Raw genomic sequence first — 25,693 nt, 5'->3', positions numbered from 1 at the left:
GAGCTCATTAGATACAAAGTTGTGTTTTAAGGAAAACATCTTGATCTCTTTTTTCTTTAAATATTGTTCAATCTACATCTCCATACAGAATCTGAATAGTCACTACCCTATACAGAACACACACCAATCTCTTAATAGTTTCAAAATGGCATATTTACTTTGTCTTTGGCATAGCTGACATCTAATTTGCCCGGGATGTCAAGCAATTGTTGTAAAGTCTATCTTGAATGGTGATGAGCTCTCTAGCTATGGAAGTTCATCTCTGTGAAGAAGCTGAAGACACCAAGTAATGTGTCTTAGTTAGTTAGTTCAGCCGCTCAGTCATGTCCGACTCTTTGTGACCCCATGAATTGCAGCACGCCAGGCCTCCCTGTCCATCATAAAATCCTGGAGTTCACTCAAACTCACGTCCATCGAGTCGGTGATGCCATCCAGCCATCTCATCCTCTGTCATCCCCTTCTCCTCCTGCCCCCAATCCCTCCCAGCATCAGAGTCTTTTCCAATGAGTCAACTCTTTGCATGAGGTGGCCAAAGTACCGGAGTTTCAGCTTTAGCATCATTCCTTCCAAAGAAATCCCAGGGCTGATCTCCTTCAGAATGGACTGGTTGGATCTCCTTACCATGTGTTTTACACATCGACTTCCAGAAAGAGATCATTTTGTCCAAAAAGTAATTTATCTTACCTAGGTTTTCTGAACCCAGATTTCCTCCAACTGACTGCCTGTTCCTTTACTTCTCGGTGTTTACTTCTTTATCCTTTTTTAAAAACTCAGTTAAATCTTTAAAAATACATGTTGTCTCAATTTGAGAATAGAAAAGCTAGAATGAAATCAATTACTTACTTCTGTAAACCTCCCTCCAAAGAAAACAAACTGAAAGAGCAAAGTTTACAAAAACATTTTTACATCATGTTATGTAGTTTTTCCAGGTGAAGAAAATAAACCCTAAGAGATGGACAATCTGACAGTTTAAAATATTAAAACACACACACATACCCCTCCTTATAGGTCTCAACTTATTAGAAGGAATATGAAATCTGAATAATGCAAGCTTTTTTTTTTTTTTTTTAATTCTTCCTCTTTGTTTTACAGGGTAGTATGAAATGCTTCTACTCTCCTAACCAGCTTTCCTGTCTCTTAGTTCTCCTTCCTCCTACTGGGGCAAAACAACTCAACAAATAATTTAATCTTCTAATCCATCATCTTATGTTTCACTAAAATCCTCTCTGAATTGTTCCACTTTACCCCCACTGAGATAACGGATGTGAAAACATTCAGAAGAGCATTCATTCCATTTAACCAACATTGACTGAATGTTCACACTGTTCAAGCACTATACTAGGAGCCTGAGGTATAATGATGTACCAACCAGGTATGGTTCCTGCTTTCTTGGAGCTTAACATTCAGAGGAGGGCATTGATTCATGAATAAAAATGAGAGATTACCAAACAATATGGAAAAGGTAATGAAATGGGAAAAGTAGACTGCTGGGTGACCACAGAGGAACTCCATGTAATTCAGATATGCAGGGTTAAAGAAGTTTTCTGCTGATGGAAGTCAAATTTGCCAATGAAGAGGGCATATAACAGCTCCGAACAGTCACAGACCATGTGTGAAGCTGCAGAAAGAGAGAGCGTGTTGGGACTTCCCTAGTGGTCCAGTGGTTGAGAATCTGCTCGCCAATGCAGGAGACGTGGGTTCCATCCCCGGGAAGATCCCACATGCTGTGGGGCAACTAAGTTCACGCACCACAACTGCTGAATCTGTGCTCTAGAGCCCAGGAGTCACGACTGCCAAGTTCATGTGCTAAAACTACTGAGCCCATGCACTCTAGAGCCCATGCTCTGCAAGAAGAGAAGCCCCCATAATGAGAGGCACACACGCTGCAACTAGAGAGCAGCCCCCACTCTCCACAACTAGAGAAAAACCTGCACAGCAACGAAGATCCAGCAGAATCAAAAATAAAATTATTTAAAACAGAGAGAAAGAGAACATATTGAAGAACTGAAAACAATCCATGTGACCTGACTCTATAGAACACAGAGATAAGACTGGAGTGGCAGGCAAAGAATTCAACAAGGAGGTGATGTCATCAAACTTCGATTTTTTTAGATGGATGACTCTAGCTCTAGTGTAGTGAGGGTCCTGGAGACAAAAGAAGACTGAGAAAGGGAGAGATATCCTCACAAGAGGATAACTCAGTCATCAAGATGATGGATGCTGGTGGCCCAGATGCAGGTAGCAGGGATAAAGGAGAGTTACAGATTCAAAGAGGTATTTGGTAGTGAGATCAATTACAATTAGATGCAGGTAGCAGGGATAAAGGAGAGTTACAGATTCAAAGAGGTATTTGGTAGTAGGATAAAAAGGGGGTGAGGATGATGCTCACACTAGTGGTTGGCAGCTTGGCAGATTCCAGTATGAGCATGGGGCTTAGGAAGAAGGGATGGAGAGAAAAATGTAGGTGACAATTCGGGTCCAGCTTTGGACATATTGAAGAGTCTGTGGCATTTGAGTAAGATGTCTGACAGGCTGATAGCTCCAAAGCTCAGAAAAGAAAGGTGGGTTGAGTTTAGATTTGGAAATTGATACCACATGTAGTGGTGCAGAGGTAAAGAATCCTCCTGCCAATGCGGAAGACGTAAGATACATAAGAGATGCTAGTTCAATCCCCAGGTCACGAAGATCCCCTCGAGGAGGGCGTGGCAATCCACTCCTGTATTGTTGCCTGGAAAATCCCATGAACAGAGGAGCCTGGAGGGCTATGGTCAATATGGTCTCAAAGAGTTGGATATGACTGAAGAAACTTAGCATGCACACACGGAGTGGAACAAATAGATGTCATTAAAAACATGCAGTGTGTGTAGAAGAAATGGACACAGAATGGTGGGTGGGGTGTGAAAAGGAATACCAAGGTCAGTGCATTATAGATGAAAGAATATGATAGCAAGGAAAGAGGGATCAGTAACTTCAGATCACCCAAGAGATAAGGAAAAAGGAAGACTGAATTCAGAAGTACTTTAGAGCCAAAGAGGTCTTTGGTATACATGGTGAACATATAGGTTTGACAAGTATTTAGAAGGTAGATTGGTGGATAAAGATGAGAGAGTAGAAAGTAAAAGAGCAAGCAGGGGGCAAAGCTCCTAAAATATTACCGATGACCCGAAAATGGCCAAATCCAATAACTTTTAGTCTTCAATCTTATCTGACCTCTCTGTGGCTATGCTGGCCACCTGCTCATTTAAACCATGAACCCATTAGAATAACTGGACTTCCCATTCTTTTGTTCATTCTACCACTCACACTGTATCTTCTGTCTCTTTGGCTACTATTTCCCTCTACTTTTTTTTTTTTTTTTAAATGTTCTTGATGTCAATGATACTAAATGTGATCTGCAACAAAAAAAAAGAAAAAGGAGTTTGCAAAATCAGGATGTTAAGCAATGCAAGGCAATGGAATGTCTTGCTAAGATTTTTTAAAGTCAGTTCAAGTAAATAGCAAGCTTATTTACATGCACCAATTACATGCTGAAGCAAATCCCATCTCTCACCATGGACCAGTGATAAAAACTGGTGCACAGCCAGCCCCTGGGTAGACTATATTCTGAGAAGCAGTGCACTAGAGTTTCCCTCCCTAGTCCTCTTATCTCACTATAGGCTCTAAGTGGTTTGTAGCATCTGTAAGAAGGATTTCAATGATAACCCAGGCTGATGATGCTAAAGCTTTACCTCATCTCTTGATCTGACTATCCCACTGTTTGCCAGAGCTCTTGATCTGAATATTCCATGAATACCACAGCTAAAGTTGTTCTAAACTGAATCCTCCATCTCTGTTCTTCAGTCTGATGAGTGGTACATCTATCCAGTTTTCCAAGCCAGAAATTCTTTAGTAGCTCCATCAAATCAAGACTAAGTTCTGTGACTTTTCTGTCCTAAATACTTTTGCTCCAAGATTAGGCCTTCATTATCCTTTGTCTTAATTCTTGCAAATGGCTGTTTCCAAGCTTGCTACCTGCAACCTTTTACCTATCTTCTGCACCACCATGACAGCAAGCTTGAAAACCATTCAATGCTCCAAACCCTCTGGGAGGAAGGGGACAGGAAGATCAGTCTAGATTCTAAGACTCTGACCTGTGGACTCAACTGCCACATTTCAAATCAAGACCTCACTACTTATTAGACTTTGTTCAAGTTATTTTCCTTTTCTTGGACTCAGTTTCACCATCTGTAAAATGGAAATCAATGGCATAAAGTAAAACTACTGTGTCAACGTATTTAGAACCATGCAAGACACTAGCAGAAGGAAGTCCCACTGAGTCACTTTCTGACACCTTATCTCTAACCGATCTGACTTCTGACACATCTAATTATCTCAGCTCTCCACAAGCGCCATGCTGTTTCCTGATTCTGCACACAATTTCCTTTTCTTAGAATGCCTTTTCTCCATACTTACTCCCCTCATCAGTCTGAAAAATTCCTAGTAACCTCTAAAGATCAAGCTCAAGAATCTTTTTTGTGATTTTCCATCTAAATCTTGGTTCTTACTTTGAATTTACATTTATCTCTATTATAGGGTTATATAATTTTTGTAATCACTTATGTTCATTATGTGCTTATGAACTGTGGCGCTGGAGAAGATTCTAGAGAGTCCCTTGGACTGTAAGGAGATCAAACAAGTCAATCCTAAAGAAAATCAACCCTGAATATTCATTAGAAGGACTGGGGCTGAAGCTGAAGCTCCAATACTTTGGCCACCTGACGTGAAGAGTTGACTCACTGGAAAAAAACCCAGATACTAGGAAATACTGAGGGCAGGAGGAGAAGGAGGTGACAGAGGATGAGATCACTGGATGGCATCACTGACTCAAAGAACATGAATTGGAGCAAATTCCAGGAGCTGGTGAAGGACAGGGAAGCCTGGTGTGCTACAGTCAATGGGGTTGCAAAGAGTCAGACATGACTTAGCAACAGAACAATAAATGTTCGTTATAGAAAAACTTGTTTGATTTACTTTAAGCAAATGTCCATCACTCTTGCTCCTAAAGAGCAGCCCTGGAGGTATTTGTTTTATATTCTGAAAGCACAGTAAGAATGAAGAGTACAAAGTAGACAGTTAAAAAAAAAAATCAATGATCAAAAGAATGAGTGTTTCTCTAGTTTTTACTCTATTAAATCTATGAAGATTATCTAATTATTTCTATTGGCAAGTCAAAATATTTACAAGTGGGAAAGAGCTGGAATTCTTTTTAAAGCTTACTTAAAAGTTAATGTTTACATATTCAATCATAAAATATTAAAATCTACACAAGATTATTAAAATTCTACATTTGTAAATACTACCAAAGAGTTCCATAAACCGTTTAAGAGTAAAAAGAAAAACAGAAAACTGGAACTCAGAAGAGTCCATCTAGTTCATCTGAGCTCATAACTCCTACCTGAACCTTGGGGAAGGGATTTCCATATTTTTTAGTCTTCAGTCTCCTGGTTTGTCAAGTTGAGGACGCAACCTAGATTGCGTAAAGTCTGATTATCTACAAATGTACAATATTTACCAAACTGGCTCAGATGGTAAAGAATCTGCCTGCAATGCAAGACATCTGTGTTTGATCCCTGGGTCAGTAAGATACCCTTGGAGAGGGCATGGCTACCCACTCCAGTATTCTTGCCTGGAGAATCCCATGGAGAGAGGAGCCTGGCAGGCTACAGTCCATGGGGTCACAAAGAGTTGGACATAACTAAGCAATTAACACACATACACACACATACCCCAGCTGTTAGTCTTATTTCTCCCTCCACACACACACACGCACACAGGCTACAGTCCATGGGTTCACAAACAGCTGGACATGACTGAGCGACTAACACATGGACACCCCAGCTGATTTTGTTTCTCCCTGCACACACACCCACCCAACTTAGTTTTTGTTTCTCCCTCTCCCTCTCTCTCAGAATAATGGGTCTAAAATACTTCAAGCAACTCCAGCTCTCAGAACCAGCAGGGTTTACTGCATACAGAATCGAGTCCAAACTCCTTACCCAGTTTTATTTCTCATGCCTCCCTCGACATGTTACCTACTTTCTCACATATAGTGCCAAACAGTTTTTAAAAGGATTTTGTCTGTTTAAACTGTGCCAGTTTTGACTACAGCCTTATAAGCACTGGCTGTTGCTGTTTTAAAGATGTCCTTACTGACAGCTCTGCCTGAGAAAGGAAGCCCTCTCGGCTTTCTGAACTTAGAACCAGTTCTGCTCTTCTCCCATCTTAAATATTACAGAAAGGAGAAGTTCTCTTACAGAACAGAGAAGGAGAAGAAGTGAGCAAGTAAAGTAAAAAGGCCATAAATCTTCCAAAATGTCTCCTGGCTTGGCCAACATCGGGGAGGAGATGTGTCGATTTCCGCTTTTCTGCAGACTTTAACAGAGAGAAGAAATACAGCTCCACTCACCAGAACACCGACACAAGCTTCCCTAACCAAGAAACCTTGACAAGCCACCTGTACAAACTCACACAGAGCGAGGAAACGCCACAATAAAGAGAACTCCACAAACTGCCAGAATACAGAAAGGACACCCCAAACTCAGCAATTTAAACAAGATGAAGAGACAGAGGAATACACAGCAGATAAAGGAACAGGATAAATGCCCACCAAACCAAACCAAAGAGGAAGAGATAGGGAATCTACCTGATAAAGAATTCCGAATAATAATAGTGAAATTGATCCAAAATATTGAAATCAAAATGGAAACACAGATAAATAGCTTGGAGACAAAGATTGAGAAGATGCAAGAAAGGTTTAACAAGGACCTAGAAGAAATAAAAGAGAGTCAATATAAAATGAATAATGCAATAAATGAAATTAAAAACACTCTGGAGGCAACAAATAGTAGAATAACAGAGGCAGAAGATAGGATTAGTGAATTAGAAGATAGAATGGTAGAAATAAATGAATCAGAGAGGATAAAAGAAAAACGAATTAAAAGAAATGAGGACAATCTCAGAGACCTCCAGGACAATATTAAATGCTACAATGTTCGAATCATAGGGGTCCCAGAAGAAGACGACAAAAAGAAAGACCATGAGAAAATACTTGAGGAGATAATAGTTGAAAACTTCCCTAAAATGGGGAAGGAAATAATCACCCAAGTCCAAGAAACCCAGAGAGTCCCAAACAGGATAAACCCAAGGCGAAACACCCCAAGACACATATTAATCAAATTAACAAAGATCAAACACAAAGAACAAATATTAAAAGCAGCAAGGGAAAAACAACAAATAACACACAAGGGAATTCCCATAAGGATAACAGCTGATCTTTCAATAGAAACTCTTCAAGCCAGGAGGGAATGGCAAGACATACTTAAAGTGATGAAAGAAAATAACCTACAGCCCAGATTATTGTACCCAGCAAGGATCTCATTCAAATATGAAGGAGAAATCAAAAGCTTCTCAGACAAGCAAAAGCTGAGAGAATTCAGCACCACCAAACCAGCTCTCCAACAAATACTAAAGGATTTTCTCTAGACAGAAAACACAAAAACAGTGTATAAACTCGAACCCAAAACAATAAATGGCAACGGGATCATACTTATCAGTAATTACCTTAAATGTAAATGGGTTGAATGCCCCAACCAAAAGACAAAAACTGGCCGAATGGATACAAAAACAAGACCCCTACATATGTTGTCTACAAGAGACCCACCTCAAAACAGGGGACACACACAGACTGAAAGTGAAGGGCTGGAAAAAGATTTTTCATGCAAATAGGGACCAAAAGAAAGCAGGAGTAGCAATACTTATATCAGATAAAATAGACTTTAAAACAAAGGCTGTGAAAAGAGACAAAGATGGTCACTACATAATGATCAAAGGATCAATCCAAGAAGAAGATATAACAATTATAAATATATATGCACCCAACACGGGAGCGCCGCAATATGTAAGACAAATGCTAACAAGTATGAAAGGAGAAATTAACAATAACACAATAATAGTGGGAGACTTTAATACCCCACTCTCATCTATGGATAGATCAACTAAACAGAAAATTAACAAGGAAACACAAACATTAAACGATACAATAGACCAGTTAGACCTAAGTGATATCTATAGGACATTTCATCCCAAAACAGTGAATTTCACCTTTTTCTCAAGCGCACATGGAACCTTCTCCAGGATAGATCACATCCTGGGCCATAAATCTAGCCTTGGTAAATTCAAAAAAATAGAAATCATTCCAAGCATCTTTTCTGACCACAATGCAGTAAGATTAGACCTCAATTACAGGAGAAAAACTATTAAAAATTCCAACATATGGAGGATGAACAACACCCTGCTGAATAACCAACAAATCACAGAAGAAATCAAAAAAGAAATCAAAATTTACATAGAAACTAATGAAAATGAAAACACAACAACTCAAAACCTGTGGGACACTTTAAAAGCAGTCCTAAGGGGAAAGTTCATAGCAATACAGGCATACCTAAAGAAACAAGAAAAAACTCAAATAAATAACCCAACCCTACACCTAAAGCAACTAGAAAAGGAAGAAATGAAGAATCTCAGGGTTAGTAGAAGGAAAGAAATCTTAAAAATTAGGGCAGAAATAAATGCAAAAGAAACAAAAGAGACCATAGCAAAAATCAACAAAGCCAAAAGCTGGTTCTTTGAAAGGATAAATAAAATTGACAAACCATTAGCCAGACTCATCAAGAAACAAAGGGAGAAAAATCAAATCAATAAAATTAGAAATGAAAATGGAGAGATCACAACAGACAACACAGAAATACAAAGGATCATAAAAGACTACTATCAACAATTATATGCCAATAAAATGGACAACGTGGAAGAAATGGACAAATTCTTAGAAAAGTACAACTTTCCAAAACTGGACCAGGAAGAAATAGAAAACCTTAACAGAAACATCACAAGCAAGGAAATTGAAACGGTAATCAAAAATCTTCCAGCAAACAAAAGCCCAGGTCCAGACGGCTTCACAGCTGAATTCTACCAAAAATTTAGAGAAGAGCTAACACCTATCCTGCTCAAACTCTTCCAGAAAATTGCAGAGGAAGGTAAACTTCCAAACTCATTCTATGAGGCCACCATCACCCTAACACCAAAACCTGACAAAGATCCCACAAAAAAAGAAAACTACAGGCCAATATCACTGATGAACATAGATGCAAAAATTCTTAACAAAATTCTAGCAATCAGAATCCAACAACACATTAAAAAGATCATACACCATGACCAAGTGGGCTTTATCCCAGGGATGCAAGGATTCTTCAATATCCGCAAATCAATCAATGTTATACACCACATTAACAAATTGAAAAACAAAAACCATATGATTATCTCAATAGATGCAGAGAAAGCCTTTGACAAAATTCAACATCCATTTATGATAAGAACTCTCCAGAAAGCAGGAATAGAAGGAACATACCTCAACATAATAAAAGCTATATATGACAAACCCACAGCAAACATTATCCTCAATGGTGAAAAAAAAAAAAAAAAAAAAAGATGTCCTTACTGTTTTATTAGGTGCAGAAAATAGTGCTTTAATTGGGAAATATTGGAGATGCTTATATGGATGTGCTTGAAAAGTAATTTCCCTCCATGAACTGTCCAAATTCTTTGTCAATTTTAAAATATTCATTTACTGATTTATATAAAGTTTTAACACCTTTTTTCATATTTGCAGACATTCTTCCAAGCATGAGAACTCCTCCAATTATGTTGATATTTCAAATTATGTTTTTCTTCAGAGAAGCTTTTGATTTTTATGGAGTCCTGCTCCACAGCCTAAAAGCTTGATTGGCTCCTTGAAGATTTAGGGATAAGAGTTAATACTTAACCTAAGGTTGCTGGGAAGTTCTGATCTAACATTATACTCCTAGAATATACATGCCAGTGGAATTGTAAGGAAAGTAGGGTACAGGGCTCCTCCAGTTCCCTTCTCTGTGCTTTGGGACGATGGAGGCCCTCCTTTCTCAGTCCTAAGTCTAATCAATGGGAAAGACTACTCCCCCGAAAAAGAAGTAACCAAGCTCCTTGCCAAGAGGAAGCTCTTGCCACATGCATATGACACTGCATTCAGGCCAGGAGAGCCACAATCTCTGGACCCTGAATCTACGTTAAAATGACACAGAAGTGCAGAGCTTTGGGGGAAATGCTTTTTAAGGTTATTTGAATTTAGTAAACATGAGACCTAGTGATCAATTTTTATATAGTTGACCCTTGAACAACTTGAGATTAATCTGCCTATAATGGATAGTCAGCCCTCTGTATCCATGCTTCCTCCATTCACAGCATCAATCAATCTCAGATCACAGTCCTGTATGTGGTATTTACTAGTGAAAAGTATCCCTGCATCAGTGCACCTGCACAGTTCAAACTAATGTTGTTCAAGGGTCAACTGTATTCTATTTGCTGCTAGGGAGGACTCAGATAAAAGGAAAAGAGGATATTACTTCCTTAAAAGCAGACATCGCCACACTCAAGACTCAAGTATTCAAGGCTATGGGGTGAGTAGGAAGAAGATGCCAGTCAACACTAAGGCACCCTGAACTTTGAGGCTCTCAAGGTCAACCTAGATACACACACAAATTATCTTAAAAGGTGGTCTATCAAGACAAAAATCATGAAGACCGAAAGGAAGAATGAATGAAGAATGAGAGAGGTTGATTCTGATTCAGTGAGGACAGGTTATCATGGCTCTCTGGAGGCAGATGCATCAAGTTTGATGCTACTGGCCACAGGAACCATATACCTCCACTGGGTATGTTTCTGGTAATAATTTTTATAATTGGTTTTCCTAGGTAGGGGAAAGCTGCTGGGTAAGGTTGAGTCCCATTACAGTAACCAAGGGGGATTGTATCTAACTCTAGATACAGGTTCTGCAATCAACACAAGGTGAAAACCACCTATAATCAAAATTACCCCCAAATTCTCTCAACCAGATACACTGAGTAGCAAAGGGTGGGACAGTGGAGTACAGATCACACAGACCCTGGTGAGGCATGGAATCGACCTGCCCACACTATTTTACTTCAATTCTCCATTTTTAGAGTGGCAGGTGTTGGTACATTCTAATACAGAGGTAAGTTTTTTTTTTCTTTTTTATTTTTGGTAAAGAGTCAGCAAATAGTTTCGTGGACCATATGGTCTCTGTGGCAATGACTCAATTCTGCTGACACAGGCCAAAGGTAACCCCAGACAGGATGTTGGTGAAGGAGTACAGGGGTGTTTCAATAAAACTTTATTTACAAAACAGATAACCCTGCGTGATTATGAGATTCAGGCAAGTGACTGTCACCTGACTTTTCTGGGTATCATCACTTCTTCAAAAGTGTTAACCAATGGTGAATGGTAAAACTGTGGTAAAGACAGTAAGTGAAACATGTTGAAATCATTGGAAAACAAGGTCCAAAACAAGGTGCTAATTTGGGGGGAGTTGATAACAAACAGAAAAGGAATTTAATATATACTTTTTAAAAGGCACTATCCCAGGTGTTCAGAGAGCTTAGCCATCGTGTCAAGCCATCACCCCTACCTTGAATATGCAAACAAGGTAGAGGAGGACAGGATTTTGTTTTTCTCATAAACACAGTAACTTGACATGCAAAACAGATTACAGATTCTCCTTGGGTTGATATGGGCACCAGACACCTCCATCCTGGGAGGGATTCTGGGTTCTCATCTCCAACAGAACAGGTCTCCATGCAGGTACCATGCCTGATGAAGCTGCTTTAAGGTGGGCACAGCTCCAGCTGTGCAACCTTGGGGACACTTGTTTCCTGGGCTCTCTGTAGCTGACTAAATTCTGTCACAAATGACTGGAGCAGGCAAGCTCCAGTGACACTGGATGATAAGCTAAACTTGTTTTTTAGGAAAGAAAAATTCAAAGGCCCTGCCTGCCATGGTCAAGTCATACTGTTCACAACACAGTCAGCCCTCTGTATCCTCAAGTTTAGCATCCATAGATGAAAAATATTTTTTAAAAAATCCATAAAGCTCCAAAAAACAAAATTTGGATTTGATGCTTTTGAACTGTGGTGCTGGAGAAGAATCTTGAGAGTCCCTTGGACTGCAAGGAGATCAAACCAGTCAATCCTAAAGGAAATCAGTCCTGAATATTTAGTGGAAGGACTGATGCTGAAGCTGAAGCTCCAACACTTTGGCCACCTTATGCAAAGGACCGACTCATTGGAAAAGACCCTGATGCTGGGAAAGATTGAGGGCAGGAGGAAAAGGGGACGACAAAGGATGAGACAGTTGGATGGCATCACCAATTCAATGGACATAAGTTTGAGCAAACTCTGGGAGATGATGAAGGACAGGGAAGCCTGGTGTGCTGCAGTCCATGGGGTCACAAAGAGTTGGACATGACTTAGTGACTGAACAACAAGGAACAATTCACATAGCATTTCCATCATATTAGGTATTCTAAGTAATCTAGAGATGATTTAAAGTATACAGGAGGATGTGCATAGGTTATATGCAAACATTATGACATTTTATAAGGGACTTGACTATCTGTGAATTTTGTATGGGGTGGAGGGCCCACAGGAACCAAACCCCCAGGATACTGAGGGATGATGGGACAGGAAAATTAGGAAGTTTAGGTGAAAGGGCAAATGGAAAGGGGGCATGGATATGTCCATGTTGTTTTCAAATGTTCTTTTCACAATGAACACTCAGATTTTCTTTGACTTCCAGTGACCTCTGACAACTGTATCTGACAACCATTCCTTCCCAGGCCTACCCCCTCAACCCCAGTCCCCCGACAACACTGTAGAATGGATTCTCCTCTCCTATAAGTCATCCTGGAACCAACCTCAGAGATCCTCAGACTTAAAAAGTGCAATTTCTAATATTCTCAGAACTCTACAGAAGTTCCCTTGGTGGCCTAACCTTCATGCTTGCATTATCTGGTGATGGAGTCATTACCATGGAAGACAACTGCTCACAGCAGAGCACAGGTGTATATATACATCTCATTCAGTTAATTTGATTCCCCCCCTCCCCAGGAAAAGGGGAACAATGCTGGAAAATGTCTTCAAAAAGGTCTTTTAGATACTGTTTTTGGAAAGCAACCTTTGAAACAAGTCAATTTTAAAGCAGCTACAAAATCAGTCACCTTATGGGTGTGTGATATTAGTCACTCAGCTGTGTCAGACTTTTTGTGACCCCATGGACTGTAGCCCACCAGGCTCTTCTGTCCATGGGATTTCCCAGGCAAGAATACTGGAATGGGTTGCCATTTCCTTTGCCAGGAGATCTTCCCGACCCAGGGATTGAACCCGGGTCTCCTGCATTGCAAGCAGATTCTTTACCATCTGAGCCACCACGGAAGCCCCCACCTTACTCATGCCTTGGATCTAAACTTCCATTCACACTGTCCTTCTCTGCTGGAGTTTGAGAAATGAATGGGGAGGATTTTCTTATGTCTTTTCTTTTTTAATCAGTTATCAATGCCACATCTATAATGACAATGAACCGTATGTCTTTTCTTTTTTAATCAGTCATCGATGCCACATCTATAATGACAATGAACCGTAACCTCTGATATTGACTAGTTTCACTTTTCCCACCTTCCCTTTCCCACTATTGTGATTTGGGGAATTCTGATTAGGGAGACACCCCTAGGGCATGTTTTCAGTGATGAAAGTTTCTAAATAGCACTGATGCATCTGCTCACTTTCTTAGAACACTGCTATATCCTCATCTCTGTCCATCTGTGATGATGGCAGCTTCACTTTCAGATTTGACCTTTCTTTCTTAAACTTTTAAAAGAAATGTAAGCATGTAATGCTATCTTGTCCTGAAGTCCTAGCTCCGGCCAGTGCCCCTGGGTCTATAGCCCACAGGTGTGTTTGATCAGATTCAGCCGGTAGCCGTGTACCAGGCCACCTCCACAGCCATGTGGCTTGTGTACTCACATGGCACCCCAGGCTCAGAAAGGCCCTGCACGTGGTTGAATGCCCTGCTGTGCTGTTTCTTTCTTTTTTAGAGTCTAGTGTTTATTTTACGTTATGGCAGGTACACTTGAATTTCAAAAATTTAAGACATATAAAAAGTGGTTAGGGACTAACATTTGTATCAATGATCAATAAAGGTCTATGCTATGCTATGCTAAGTCACTTCAGTCGTGTCCAACTCTGTGTGACCCCATAGACAGCAGCCATCAGGCTCCCCCGTCCCTGGGATTCTCCAGGTAAGAACATTGGAGTGGGCTGCCATTTCCTTCTCCAATGCATGAAAGTGAAAAGTGAAAGCGAAGTCGCTCAGTCGTGTCTGACTCTTAGCGACCCCATAGACTGCAGCCTACTAGGCTCCTCCATCCATGGGATTTTCCAGGCAAGAGTACTGGAGTGGGGTGCCATTGCCTTCTCCGCGATAAAGGTCTAAGATTGTTTATTATACAGCAGTGTATAATGGTAGTGTTAATGCTAACAGGGCACCATGGAAATGAGTCTAAAAATTATCATTTAGGTTTTATACAAACAAAGCACTTGCTGCTGTTTTAGAATTTGGGGACATAGTCTGCTGTGCTGTTTTGAAAGTCCTAATCTATGAACAAAGGGCATGCATCTTGTGCCCTTTGGTCCACAAACCCTTTAGCCTTCCTGCCTGTGGCTGTCACAAACAAATCCCTGAGCCAGTGGAGTAGCTCCACCTTGGGATTATGTGCTTAGAGCACCTGCTTTGTGCCAGGCAAGATGCTAAGTGCAACAAGACAATGGTTCCCGCCCTGACAGAACCTCAGAGCTGCTGTGTTCACTGCATATCAAGGCATCACATGGGACAGCTTGCTACTTAGGACCAAGTCGCCTTCTGGCCTCAAGCAAGAAACCTGTCTCCCCGACCACTGAAAAAATAAAAGCATCCACTCTCCACACTTTCCACGCCTGGGTAAACCCCCTGCCAGTACTTTTCAGGCACTGTCTCCTCCCCTCTTGTTAGGATGGACAAATTTCTGTGCTCCTAAAACCAACCTCTCATTTGGGCATGAGATCCCAGCCCCTGTTAACTACTTCAGCCAGTGTTCCTCTGGATCACTTACATATGCATACGGACTGGATCTATTTCCTGTTTCTGCACCGTTTTTCTATTACCTTGTAATGGACAGCAGAAATAAGTGAAAGAATTGGGTTTGCTGCATAAATTTCTTATCCTCCCATTCTCTTTTACATCCATTCCAATCATGCTGCTTTCTCCAGCGTGTCGCCAATACTCCCCTGTCAGTATCCCCAGTGATGGCTTTCCCTGGTAGTCCAGAGATTAAGAATCCACCTGCGAATGCAGGGGACATGGGTTCAATTCCTAGTCCGGGAAGATCCCACATGACTCGGGCAACTAAGCCCGTGTGCCACAACTGCTGAGGCCTGCACACCCTAGAGTCCATGCTCCACAAGAGAAGCCACCACAGTGAGAAGCCTGTGCGCTGCAACTGGGGAGAAGCCCCCTCGCTCACTGCAACTAGAGAAAGCCTGTGAGCAGCAATGAAGACCCAGCACAGCCAGAAAGAAAGAAAGAAAGAAATAGAAGCAATGCTTAGATAAAGAAGAAAAGATCCCCAGGGATTCCTACTCTGTCAACTCCAATGGTCAAGTCTCAGGTTCCATGTTTTCAAGCCTCCACTGGCATTACACCTGGCGGATCACACCTCACTCCCGTGAAAACTTACTTCCCACAGCCTCGTGCTCCCTCAGGCTCTCTCCCCTGCTGTATTCACACTCAGTGTCCTGCTCAACTCATCCAGATACATCAGCTCTAAATGGCCTCTCTGTTGACAAGTTTAGACTCTAAATGTTCCTGTGAACATCAGACTTACTTATCCAACAACTTCCTTGCCATCCCCTCTCTGGATTTCTCAGAGGCATCTCAAACTCACATGAGCCAAACTGGAAACCCTGATGTCCCCAATGCCACCTTCTCTCCCTGCCATTTTCCCATATTAGTCAATGGCAAATGTGCTTTTCTAGCTGTTTGTACCCCAACCCACGATGTCACCCATGATTCCTCTCTTACTCTTCACATTCAATCCACAGACAAATCCCGGTAGCTACACTCTTTAACTTCTCTCAGGTCTGACAGCCATCAGTGCCTCCAGCCCAAGCCTGGCCCCCACTACATCTCACCTGGACCACTGGAAGCATCTCCTACATGATAGCCCCCAATCCCCATCTTGCCTTGCCCCAGCTCACTCTCTGCTCAACAACCAGACAGATTCCTTTTAAATGTCAAGACATCTCGCTACTTCTCTGCTTAAACACTTCTCATCGTGCTCAAAACAAAACCCAAAGTCCACCCCATGCCCACACACGTGCTGTGATGTGGGCTCTGTACCTCCCACCCTCACCCCCACATTCTCCTCTGCCAATGCACTCCAATCACACTGGCCTTCCTACCACTTCCCAAATCCACCAAGCACAGCCCAAGCCTTGGTAATTCTGTTTTCTCTCCCAGAACAGTCTTCCCCTAAATACACAAGGTCTCTCCTCATCCCCTTTTGGGTGTCTGCTAAAATGTCCCCTTGCCGGACCGCAGTTCAGAAATAGTTCACCTGCTCTAACTCTTCTTTTTATGCACCACGTCATCCTTCCAGGTACTTCTGACTACTAAATGCATTTCAATATTTACTTATTGTCTGTATTCCCTGGTAAAATGTAAACTCCCAGAGTGCAGAGACTTTATTCTGTTCACTGCTAAGTTCCCCGTGTCTAGAACAGAGCCTGGAACATTCCAGGGGCTCAATAAAGTTTGTTGTTGGATGAACTAACAATCTGGTACATGGAGCATCCCTGGTTCACAAAATGCATATGATCACATGATTGATATTCCCTGACGTAAAATTTAAAAACTCTCTTATAGGATCTCCCTGGCAGTCCAGTGTTGGAGAACACCATCAAATCTTCATTCACAAGTGGCAGAAAAAACCATGCTTCCTGCCTTTCTTTCACCTAGAGAACAGTGTAACAAAATTTAATGGCAAGATGGAGCAATACCTCTCAAGAGAACTGTACTTCCTCTATAACCTTTATCAACATCACAGCTGAGTCAAGGGAGGTAATTAGATGAACAAATGTACTGAAACGGACACATTAGGGAAAAAACTAAATGGGAAACTGGAAAGGAAAGAGATCCCTCAGAAAGTGCTTAGAATGCTCAGAACATTTAAAATGTCCTCAGGGATGGAAAAGAAAAGAAACTGCAGAAGTCAAAAATGATGTCAGTGGTAGAGAAAATGAATTCTTACATTTGGGAAGCATATTACAATTGGCAATATGCTTTTTATATAAATTACCTGAATTGAATACAAGCCTATGAACTAGACAAGAAGGAATGAGGCTCTGAACAGAGAAAAGAAAAGATGGAGACGTGCTGTTGGGAGGCTATTATTAGGAGAATCTTGAAGGGGTTTTAGCCAAAATGGTGGCACTTAAAAGATGGTTGTAATGTAATTTGCAATACAGGCGTTTTCTCAGCATGAGTAGTTGTGGTAAATCTTTTCTCTGGCCTTTATTCTTATCAAATAAAACATTTAAATTCATCTTATTTTCTGAGTAATTAATATCCTACACTCACCAAAAAGGGTTTAAGATATCCAACAAATAACTATGCAGCAATCTTTTGAAACAATGAATGAGTATATTAGAAGAAACACTGAGTTGGGGAATGTAAATAAAATGAAGCTGGGGGAGAGTGGTCAGTGCAGGTCTGCAGTCAACAAAAATATCAGGTTGGCCATAAAGTTCATTCAGCTGTTTCCATAAGATGGTATGGAAAACCCAAAAGAACTTTTTCAGTAACCTAATGACTCATGGCTGGAGAAGGCAATGGCAACCCACTCCAGTATTCTTGCCTGGAAAATCCCATGGACGGAGGAGCCTAGTAGGCTTCAGTCCGTGGGGTCGTGAAGAGTCAGACACAACTGAGCGACTTCCCTTTCACTTTTCACTTTCATGCATTGGAGAAGGAAATGGCAACCCCCTCCAGTGTTCTTGCCTGGAGGATCCCAGGGATGGCAGAGCCTGGTGGGCTGCCGTCTATGGGGTCGCACAGATTCGGACACGACTGAAGTGACTTAGCAGCAATGACTCATGGGGATATAAAGTGAAACAAAACAATTTCTCTACAGTTTTTGTAAAGAAACAAGACAGAAATACCTCACAGGATTGCTCATTGAGAGGGTGTATGTGATACCAGGAACATGCCTTCCTAGTAAATAAAACAGCACGTTTCATGAGACTCTTAACTCCTAAGGCTGACTGCACTGGATTCCATATGGCTGACTTGGTGGTACAGAACACTGACTTTGGGCATTTTCCTTATTTTAAGGATGAAACTGAAGGTATCTAGAAGAACAGGGCCATTATTTACCTTTCTGACAGCTGCCAGAAGCAAGTTTCCACTTGAGTTTTAGATGGCAACAAGGGAGGAGGTTACACTGATGGGTAAGTTGGAGGAGAGCAATACTTGGCTGCTGAGTTGAGAGAAGACTCACAAGCTTCGTTACTAAGTTAGCTACACTGAGAACAGAAATAACATTCTCTTATGAAAATTAAGAGGCCTTACCAGGAGAGATTCCCAGGTGGAAGGCCACAGACCTGAGGGAAGGCCAATGATATTCCTCAAAAAGCTATTGAGGACTCATAGAGACCTACGAAGTAACAGGCCAATAAGCCTCCAAAGTGATCTGCCAATTTTATACTGGAAGATTTTTTAAGTGGGAGTTATCTCTCTTGGCAACAAATAAACAAACAACCTCATAAAATCCTTGAATAAATTACATTGCACTATATAAGACTCTCAGTGACTAGTACCTCACCAAAGGAAGTGCTCAGTCGTGTCAGACTTTTTGACCCCATGGACTGTAGCCTGCCAGGCTCCTCTGTCCATGGGATTTCCCAGGCAAGAATACTAGAGTGGGTTGCCATTTCCTACTCCAGAAGACTTCACAACCCAGGGGAATCAAACCCACATCTCCTGCATTGCAGGCAGGGTTTTTTTTTTTTTTTTTTAACCAGTGGGCCCCTGGGGAAGCCCCTATCAAATAAGACAAGACTTAAAGAAACTGATAACCTTAAGTTACCAGTCACAGAAAAACATGTGTAAAACAAGCCAAGGTAAGTACGCTTGATGACTAGTCTTATAGAAGTAATCAGAAGTCAGAGACCAACAGGTATTAACAAACTTTCAGTTCAGTTCAGTTGCTCAGTCATGTCCAACTCTTTGCGACCCTATGGTCTGCAATACGCCAGGTATCCCTGTCCATCACCAACTCCTAGAGCTTGCTCCAACTCACATCCATCAAGTTTGTAATGCCATCCAACAACTTCACCCTCTGCCCGCCCCCTTTTCCTCCCACCTTCAATCTTTCCCAGCATCAGGGTCTTTTCTAAGGAGTCAGTTCTTTGCATCAGGTGGCCAAAGTATTAGGGCTTCAGCTTCAGCTTCAGTCATTCCAATGAATATTCAGGACTGAGTTCCTTTAGGATTGACTGGTCTGATCTCCTTGCAGTCTTATAGAAGTAATATATAAGAAGTCTTATAGAAGTAATCACAAGTCTGAGACCAATAGGTATTATTTAACTTTAGGGGAACTGTTTTGATTTCTGTCTTGCATGACCATTGGTTCTCTTTCACGAATCACTAATTGAGGTCTCCCAGGTAAATGAGATCCTCAGTCAAGGTCTATTAACTAAGTTAAGAGAATTTTATCATCCCTGGAGTCAGGTCACCATCCACTCTCCAGTGCTTTATGGATGACCTCAGAGAAACATCTGTCATCCTTTTCACTTGCTTCAACCTCTGACTTAAACCCTCATTCTATGGGAAAGACATAGACGCTCACACTTTGGAGGCTTTACCTCTGAAACAACCACAACACACAACTCACCCCAGTTATCCTCTTCAAGAGGAGAGAACTCATTGGCTCCTGAGGCCAGGGACCTTGCCCTTCTTGCCACCTCTATGTCCCCAGCACACAGCAGGGCGGTTACACATATCTGTTGAATGCATAACTGAAAAAACAAATATCTGAAGGCCTAGATCTGCAGTCACTTTGTTAACCACCACATAATTTTATTCTCTCATTCATCTCATACACAAGAGTGGTAGTATCCTCATTTCATAGAAAACTGATACACTACAGAACTAAGTGACGTGCCCAGAGTAAACAACAGAACCAGTATTCCGAGCCAGGTTAACCACATTCTGAATCCCAAGTCACCACTCCAGTTTCTCTCAATTATATTCCAAGAAGTGTGATGCCCAAGAGAAGTTCACAGATATGCCTTGTGGGGAGTGAGGGTTGGGGGAGAGTGGTACCCAGGCAGGTGTAATTAGGGACCACTGTGCATGATATTCAATTCTCAGTGAATATCACTGTATCAAAGGATCACAAAAGACTTAAAGGAACCCCGCTAGCTTTAAACCTGAAGACTCGTGACCCTGACTGATCCCACCTTGGGAACTCATTAAAGGACATCCTTCCCAACCTTCTGGAGACAGCAGTGCTTCCCGGGGCACTGTGGGAAGTCTGTACCATGTCACGACATCTATCAAGGCTGCCACTGCAACTTGCATTCAAGAGATGCCGCTGATAGCAGGCCACGCCACTCTGGAAAAACTTAAACTTTCTGGACTCCTTATTCATAATCAGTAGAGTGAATGTCTTAGGCAAAAGAATCTATAAGATCACTCCTAACTTTAAAATTCAAAATTGTCCCTAGGGTTTAACTGCTCCAGGCTAAAGTTCCTTAAGTGGATTTGTACCTTGAAGAGAGTGTCAGTTTTCAAATCAGCTATGTTCTGAATATTTTTGCATCAGTTGTTTGAAACTCAGAATCTATTTTCTCACAGACACATAGTAGCCATGAGTTCCAAACCAAACCATGACCATCAAGTCTAATCAACAGTCCCGGTGAAAACCGCGCACACACAACATAAAACATCAGAAAACTGTACTCAGATATCAGCAGTTACGTTAAAGTGAAAAGTACAAAAATTTGTTTTAAATAATGGCTCTAAAGAAAATGCAATTTTAATTTTATAGAGTTTCTGAAGGGGCAAAAGAAATATTTTTAAATGTGCTGGAAGGTGATTGTACTGGATTAAGATTGCCTGCTCTTCTTTTTTCCATTCACTTTAAAATGCAGAGCTTCCCTTGAGACAAGAGTATTACCATCCCTATACTTAGTGCTCATCAACCATGACCTGTGAGTGGACCAAAAAAAACAAAAAGAGTTGGTAAGGTAGAGAGTGAAGTCATTTGCAGGGAAAGGGTTAAGGGATGTTGTGAAAACTGTTTCCTAAGCAGGTCCATGGCAGTAATTATTAAACAGGATCAACAGGGAGTAGGAGAGAGAGCAGATTTAGGGAAGTGGAAGGTAAGAGAGAAAGTGTACATCTGGTTGTGGATCATTTAAGAGCCTACAAACTGATATTATAATTCAGGAAACATAGTACAACATCACCTTTGATATATTGTATACCACTGTCCCTATAATTTCAGACAGACCTGTGTTATTTTATCAGCAAATAGAGTTCATTCAAATGGTGAACATATATTTAAACTGAATACCTTCTAATAGATGCTTTTGTTGAGTGATTATGCTCATACAGGCTATGACTGATTAAAGAAAATGAACGCCATATAGCTACTACCTTTTATGATTCTGTTTACATTTGCATTTTTCTGCTTGCTTGAAATCTCAGACTCAGTGGTTTCAAGAAGCAGCATGCTTTCCTGATTAAGGACACAAGTTTGAAGCCAAACTTCTAGAAGTTAAATTCAGTGCTGCAGCTGACCTCTCCTTAGCTTCCCTGTCAGTAAAATGTGGGTGATGATGACACTGCCTATTCCCCTGGGCCTGATGGAAATGTACTAAGTTCATACACGAACAGTGCCTGGAATGACGCTTGGTACATGGTAAGTGCTCAAAATGCACGTGCCATCGTTATGGGTGTGTTTTAAGTCACTTCAGTCATGTCCGACTCCCTGCGACCCTATGGACTGTAGTGCACCAGACTCCTCTGTCCATGGGATTCTCCAGGCAAGAACACTGGAGTGGGTTGCCATGCCCTCCTCCAGGGGATCTTCCTGACCCAGGGATCGAACCTGTGTCTCTTGTGTCTCCGGCATTGGCAGGTGGGTTCTTTACCACTAGCGCCACCTGGGGCCATCATTATACTGGCATATGAAATATAAAAATCAACAAAGCTATACATTAAATGTTTCTCTGCATATAACTAAAAGAAAAATGTAGGGTACAGAATATCTTTAAGGAAAAAGAAAACTAATGAAAAGTATACATACTTGAATATGAAAAAACAAGTGCTCAGGGTACGTGCTATGTCTACGTTTATAGAAACAAGAAGCTCTGCTGGAAGAAACTAAGGCTAGGGAAGATGAAGGCGGTTTTATTCTTTTCTGTAAACCCTTGTGGATCTTTGTAACTTTGTCCATGCTCACTTATTATTATTCAATACATTTTAAACATATTCATTAAACTTAAATTTATTTTGACTATGAAGCTAGAAATAAAATTGATAGCCATTAATCATCAATATCACCTCTGCTGCTACTGCTAAGTCGCTTCAGTCATGTCTGACTTTGTGCGACCCCAGAGACAGCAGCCCACCAGGCTCCCCCGTCCCTGGGATTCTCCAGGCAAGAACACTGGAGTGGGTTGCCATTTCCTTCTCCAATGCATGAAAGTGAAAAGTGAAAGTGAAGTCGCTCAGTCGTGTCCGACTCCTAGCGACCCCATGGACTGGAGCCTACCAGGCTCCTCCGTCCATGGGATTTTCCAGGCAAGAGTACTGGAGTGGGGTGCCATTGCCTTCTCTAATACCACCTCTATTCAAAAGTTAATCCCAAACTCATCCATTAAGCCATACAATCCCAATTAAATGAAGTGGAGAGATGGGAAACACATACAACTTTCTATGTCCTTTCCTCAACCATCTCCAATTTAAAAATTTAATCTATATGAAAGGATAAAGAAGTTGTGTACATACATACAGTGGAATATTAGCCATAAAAAAGAATGAATTTGAGTCAGTTCTAGTGAGGTGGATGAACCTAGAGCCTGTTATACAGAGTGAAGTAAGTATAAAAGAGAAACACTAATATAGCATATTAACACATATATGGAATCTAGAAAAATGGTACTGATGAACCTGTTGGCAGGGTAGTAATAGAGAAAAGCAGAGATAGAGAACAGAGTTGTACACACAGCAGGGGGAATGAGAAGGTGAAAAGGATTCAGAGTAGCATTGAAACAGGTATGTTACCGTATGTAAAATAGCTAGCTAGTGGGAATTTGGTGTATGATGCAGGGAGCTCAACTCAGTGCTCTGTGACAACCTGGAGGGGTGGGATGGGCTGGGAGGTGGGAGGGAGGTTCAAGAAGGAGGGGACATATGTATACCTATGGCTGATTCATGGTGATGTATGGCAGAAACGTGCTATGTCTACGTTGACAGAAACAAAGTGTATCGCTAGGAGACACAAGCAGCTCTGCTGGAAGAAACTAAGGCTAGGGAAGATGAAGGTGGTTTCATTCTTTTCTGTAAACCCTTGTGGACCTTTGTAACTCTGTCCACGCTCATTTATTATTATTCAATACATTTTAAAGATATTCATTAAACTTAAATTTATTTTGACTATGAATCTAGAAATAAAATTGATAGCCACTAATCATCAATATCACCTCTGCTGCTACTGCTAAGTCACTTCAGTCCTGTCTGACTCTCTGCGACCCCAGAGACAGCAGCCCACCAGGCTCCCCTGGTTTATTTTTTGCAAATAAACATTGCAAGGCAATTATCCTCCAATTAAAAAGAAAACTAGAAATAAAATTAAAAAAAATTTTAATCTGTAAATGCTGATGTCCTTCAACTTAAACAAAGGAACTTATTATATTGATGGTCACAAAGGATACTTAAGACTTTACAGAAATAATGACTCACTTAAGCCACAAAAGAAGATGACATGATAAATGCCTGGGAGATATGTAAACTAATTAGCTCAATAATATATGCTTTCTGATCTTTATTATTTTTATACCAATTATCCATTATGTGTACATATAAGAAAGAATGACATATTGGAATCCAAGTGTACTAAAACTGACTCTAAGGCATCCTGATTTCATGCCAGCTAACTGAAAAAATTAGTCAAACTAGTCATGAGGCACATGGGTGAATGTGAAAACACTGGATTTTTCACTTCCTAGAAACAAGTCTAAAATTCAAAGGTATGGCCACTGACAACATTCCTGGCAAGATTTTTTAAAAAAGTGAATTTTATAATCTCAATAAGGTTAACACCACACATTCCAGGGGTCGGGGGCGGGGGTAGTGGATGACAAATAAATACCATCAAGACAACCAAGCACAGGAACCCCAAACATCTGTTTTGTTTTCTCACATCTTAATAGCCTGGCTATTTTAGATACAAATATTTGTTTTGCTGACAATGTTTCCAAAATGCTAGTTCAAATTTTGTTGAAATAGTTGCTTTTTGAGCTGAACAAACTGCAAACCCTTCCGAAGTCCAGGAGGCATCTGTGGAAAGGAGCAAATATGGCCTCAAGTTTTGCAAAACAGTTCATACAGCAAAATATAGGTAATATAGATGTGGCATTCACAGTGTTCCCTGCATTCACTGGGACGACGTCCGGCAGTTTAGTTTTTCATCCCATCTCACCAAACTCCTGTTAGAGTTCAGAGCTTTCCTGCCACTTAGCACAAGAATGTCCCCCTGTTTTTCATGAGCTTTGCTCTACTTTCTAGGCCTTGGCAAGGATCAAAGAAGCAGAGGGAACAAATCGTTTCCCATGCATATTGAATTCCCTCTTATACTGATTTTTCCTCTGTCACTTGAAATTCAATATTGGCAAGATTCCTGTACATCACCTTAACCAGTAAATTGTCTGCATGCAGTCAAAGCATGAAAAGGTAGATTTCAACATTAAGGTTTTTGTAAGAAATTCAAATGAACAAATCCTTTGAAAAAGGAACTTTTCTATGTGATCCATGCTAAAATTCATAAATACATAATTAGCTTTTATTTCCATTTGATCTAAAATGATTATCATTTGGTTTTATCTCTCTCTGATTGCTTTGTACTACCCTAAAAATACAATGTTACAGGTGAATAGCCCTTTCATAAGAACGTGGCTTCAAAATTCCTGATCAACTTCAGTATTCAAGAGTTACATGCCCATTTTCCTCACCTGTAAAATGGAAACAAATAGTACTGACTTCATGGGTATGTTTATAAGATTACAAGTAATATGTTGTAAAGCTCTAAACACAGTAATTATACTTTTACTATGTATTATTATTATACTCACTGTCATAATAATTGTGAGATGTTCTAAGACTTTATGGACAAGAATAACGTTTTCAAGCCAATTTAATTAACTAATAGCACAGTAATTAGATTACAAATGAATACTCATATTTTATTTATACATATATGAGTCATATAATAAAAATATTTTTTAAAGAATGGCTTTTCTTTTTAGAAAAGTCAATTTCAAAAGTCTCTTCGTGAATGACTCTCAAAGTGGTTAAATTATCTTTATCTCATTTTTTTAAAAAATGTATTCAGTTATGTTGGTAACAATATGACTTAAGATTTCAGGGTTCAGTTCAAGGAAAGAAAATATTC

The 25,693-nt window shown here is 40.7% G+C and overlaps 1 protein-coding gene across 36 annotated transcripts in view; it reads right to left on the bottom strand.

The window, feature by feature from the left end:
- Positions 1-25,693, bottom strand: part of EYA1 (EYA transcriptional coactivator and phosphatase 1) — a 627,341-nt gene that overhangs the window by 88,852 nt on the left and 512,796 nt on the right. Inside the window, exon 10 of one of the 36 annotated variants that reach the window (XM_086336605.1) lies at positions 24,432-24,582. The exons of the other annotated variants lie outside the window; for them this stretch is intronic. Coding sequence (XP_086192731.1) covers positions 24,461-24,582 — 122 coding nt within the window. The 3' untranslated portion in view covers positions 24,432-24,460. Of the gene's footprint in view, positions 1-24,431; positions 24,583-25,693 lie in introns of those variants that run through there. 36 annotated transcript variants of the gene reach the window in all.

Source organism: Bos grunniens, chromosome 14, assembly GCF_055505025.1.
Source record: "Bos grunniens cultivar Pamir isolate PY7600 chromosome 14, Bosgru_T2T1.0, whole genome shotgun sequence".
Classification (NCBI taxonomy): Eukaryota; Metazoa; Chordata; class Mammalia; order Artiodactyla; family Bovidae; genus Bos; species Bos grunniens.
This window is presented reverse-complemented; position numbering and strand designations above follow the sequence as displayed.